This window comes from Cyprinodon variegatus, unplaced genomic scaffold, assembly GCF_000732505.1.
Source record: "Cyprinodon variegatus isolate N-32 unplaced genomic scaffold, C_variegatus-1.0 Scaffold1146, whole genome shotgun sequence".
NCBI classification, from domain to species: Eukaryota; Metazoa; Chordata; class Actinopteri; order Cyprinodontiformes; family Cyprinodontidae; genus Cyprinodon; species Cyprinodon variegatus.
Window position 1 is genome coordinate 193,942 of NW_015151599.1, and position 4,008 is coordinate 197,949.

General features: G+C 37.9%; 1 protein-coding gene across 1 annotated transcript; it reads right to left on the reverse strand.

The window, feature by feature from the left end:
- Window positions 1–1,418: 1,418 nt before the first annotated feature.
- Window positions 1,419–3,409, reverse strand: LOC107101747 (sialidase-3-like). Its single transcript, XM_015400778.1, has 2 exons — window positions 3,142–3,409; window positions 1,419–3,033 (listed from the first exon to the last, which is right to left on the reverse strand). The coding sequence occupies exons 1-2, from the start codon at window positions 3,355–3,357 to the stop codon at window positions 2,122–2,124; spliced, it is 1,128 nt and encodes a 375-aa protein (XP_015256264.1). The 5' UTR covers window positions 3,358–3,409; the 3' UTR covers window positions 1,419–2,121.
- Between the last annotated feature and the right edge of the window lie 599 nt (window positions 3,410–4,008).

The following is a 4,008-nucleotide window of genomic DNA, read 5'->3' on the forward strand; positions in this document are numbered from 1 at the left end:
CTCCTTAGCTTCATTGTGCTGTTTCTCCAGATGTTTTTTCAGGTTTAACGTCGTGTTTTTGAAGGTAGACCACACTCTGTCACCAGCGCAAAGTGTACAACAGACCTTAATGTTGTCATCCTTAACCAAAATAAACTCAAAATAATGTCTGTATTTCCAGCTGCTAAAGGCGGACTTCTCTCCTTCCATGTTCATTGTTCACATGACATCTGATCTGACGAGATAGAATCTTTGATCTGATTTTGGCGCCACGTAGCAGATATGACATACCTTGTAAGAAATAGACAAAAAAAAAAAAAGAACGTATAGTAGGCCACGTTCCCCCGAAATTCAGAAATAGTAACGCAATGTGTTTTTATAGAAGTAACCTTAATCTGTCTACTAGTTTTGGAATAGTAGTTGCGTTAGATTATTCGTTAGTGAAAAAAGTAGTACAGTACTACAGAATACCGGCAACAGCGGGTGCGGCATAATTAAACTCTGACTGTTTTTTGATATCTGTGCTTTATATGAAACTTTTCAGTTCTATTCTTCCATAGCTCTGTTTTGAGCCCATGTTGTTTCTCTAACATACAATTTCCAGTTTCATTTTATTTTTGCATTCAATGCAAAGACAGTTTGACAATTCAAAAAAAGTTCATTCTGAAACATTCTACTTGTACTAATACTCATCTTCTGCTTGTCGGGGACCGGGTCACAGGGGCTGCAGTCTCAGCAGCGCTGGGTCGACCTACAGTAGGTCTGGTTAAAAATAATAGAGCTAGCAAGTAGCTAGCAGACATGAAGGGACTCAATTCAAAATAACTCATTTTATCATATTTTAGTTAATATCATGGCCTGTGGCACAAGGTGTTTAAAAGGTTCGCTTACTAATTGTGTTACTTTTAGACTCAACTTACTACCTAAAACACATATAGATTAATCACACAGAGATTGGTATTTATAAGCTTTAATTTCTTTGCTTATTTTCCACTTGTAGCAAATAAAATGTTGTATCTAAGTTTATAATATTAAATCAGATGAATAAACATTTTTAAAACAGAAAAATAGGTTTTTAAAGCAAATAATGTCTTATACATGCATAAAGGCTGTCAATTTTACCCTGACAAAGACTCATGGGTCGATTTATAAGTAAATATACAAAATATATTTATTCTCATGAAGTGTGGGTTTCTGGAGGGGCCGAAGCACAGACAGGAATTGGTAGCAGAATGATAAGAACCAAACCAGAAAAACTGATAATGAAATGAAGTAGTGGAAGAAAAACAGGAAAGCTGAGTAATAAAGTCTGATTAACAAACACAGAGATGAACAGAGATATCAAAAACCCAGAACAAAGATCTAACATAGATATAACCTAACTTAAGATATAAACATTAGAGAAATAACTTAGTAAGTTATATACAATGAATGACCTAATATGCAGACAGATACTACCAATAATGAAACACAGAAATGTGCAAATAATTGAAACAATAACAAAGCAATGATGATGATGATGATGCACAAAAAAGAAAAACAACTGAAACCAACTGAGGATCTTGAAGTATATGGCTTATGTTTGAAAAGAAATTGTAAGTAAACGAAACCAAATACACCATAGAACATTTCTTTTCTTATACTGAAAATTAATCTGATTTTTAGACTTAGACTGCCTTTATTGTCATTGCACAAAAAACACAAGGTGAATCTTGACAACGAAATGTCGATTACTTGGCTACCACTGTAACAGAGGTGAGACCTTTTTCATGCACAATAAATATGTTTTCTATGAGTAAGAGCTGGCTATATACAGGGTAAAGAGTGCATGTATATATATATGTATTGCATATATTATTGAAAACGAAACATTAAATTGAAAACAAAACAAAACTAAGGTAAAGGAGTGTTGTGTGGCGTTAAGCAGTCTGATGGCCAGGGGGAACAGGGGGAAGAAGCTGTTCAGTAGTCTGGTCGTTCTGCAGAAGATGCTGCGGAACCTTCTGCCAGGGGGGAAAACAGCCCATGGTTGGGGTGGATGGCGTTGGAGAGGATCTGGCAGCGCCTGTCCGCGATGTTCTTGATGTCTTAAAGTCTCAGTGGTAAAACAACCTGTTATGCATAAGTACCACACCCTTTACTTCAAATGCCAGGCTTCAGTTCATCATAAGTAAACAGGATACAAGCTATCTGTTCGGTACAACATTCCTTCCCACACTCCACTAGACATGCAAACCAGCCGTCACCAATGTAGGCCAGGTCAGAATAACCACTGGGTCCATCATTAATGACCCCGAGTTGTTTCCATGCAAGCGGGTCAAACCTTGATGCTGTTTTGTTCAGATAGACTCCTAAATTCAACCTCTCATCCTTACTTGTTGGGTGAGAGAAAAGTAACCATTTGTTTACCTGATTTGTGTGTGCAGCTGCAGGCTGGGCTGGAAATGAAACCAGACTCCCCTGACAGCCTTTACCTGTTTCTACGAGAATGGGAGATTGTTTAAGCTCAGCAGAACTATTTTGACCAACCGTAGCTTGCACTCGAAGACCTCCCTCATTGCGAGCATTGCAGTAGATAACCTTTTTCCTATTGTCATCAATTACCTCCACCATCTCACACTCTAGAGAAACTTTTTTCACCATTTTAGAAATTCTCCATGTTTTCCCTTTATCATCACTACAAAAAAAAAAAGAATTTGGAACGGGGGGTTTATCTTTTGGGCCTGTGTAAGCATACGCTGGAACAATCATTGTGCCGTTGTCAGTTTGAAGACCATGGCCTGGTCCAACGGCAAGCACTGACCAGCAGTGAATCTCAGGCAGCTGATCGGTCAGATCAGTGAACTCACTCCACTGGCTGTCCTTGGTTCTTTTTCTGATGTAGCAAGGACGGGCCATGTTGCAGTGGTGCTTTTTCTGCCAGCTCTCTGTGTTTTTCACATACACGAAGAAAAGAAACAGTGTTCCTGTGTGTTTTTCAAACAGCAGGCAGGGATTCATGGGACGATATCCACAGGAGCACTTTTTCATTAATACTTCTTCATTCTCTGTCCACTGAAAAGACATAGTAAATTTTATTCATAGTAAAACAATGAATTAACCTGTTATTATATTGATCAAATAATCTTAGATTTTAATTACAGCTTCACTTAAAATATTTACCTCTACTGTCCTCTTGCTGTTATCATCCCTCACTGTTCCTATTTTCATGACCAGCGCCACCGCATCCGAATCTTGTGCTGTTGTCCGTTTCTCTGCAATAGCATACAGTTTTTTTTCATCTTCATTATAGTAAAGGGCAGGAATCCTGTACACTTCCCCCTTCTTTGACAAGAAGACAGTTGTTTTTCCAAATTCGGTTTTGTCCATTGCTGCCATTAGAGGGAAAGGTGACCTTACATGAAGAGAAAAACAACGTTTTCCTCTGTGTTAGATAATCAACAGTCTGCTTGCTGCTTCTTCTGGGCAGGGAGTTATACCTGCAGGACTGGAGGGAGGAGCAAAGACAACTTGGTAAAAAAGGAAAATCATACAATACTTCAGCAAACATCAAGATTAATGTTCTGAGGAAGTTAGAACAGAGCCAAGAACCAGAAAACCTGTTTGACCTCTTCTTACGTGTTTAGTCCCTTCATCAGTCCTGTATCTGTGCTATTACCACACACTAGGAAGCATGACTTTCATTTTATAACATGCTTTATAAAACCATGTTGGTAAAGTTTAATCTAAGTGTTAAAGCAAAAGTTGCTGCAAATATGGTGTACTAAAGTGAAAAGAAAATGCTTCAGCTGTTCTGTTACTTACAGCATATTTCTTCTTTACTACCAGCCCACAAAATGTAGTTTACCACTTACAGCTATTCCAAAACACTGGAGAGAGATATCATACTAATCTTATCTTGGTTTTCAATCAGTGGATTCCTGACAAATCCAATATTAAATTTAAAATCCTTCTTTTTCAGTATAAAGCCCTAAATAACTGCTCTCAATCTGCAGGTTTACTAGTGGATCCTTGAATTTCTAAAAGTAG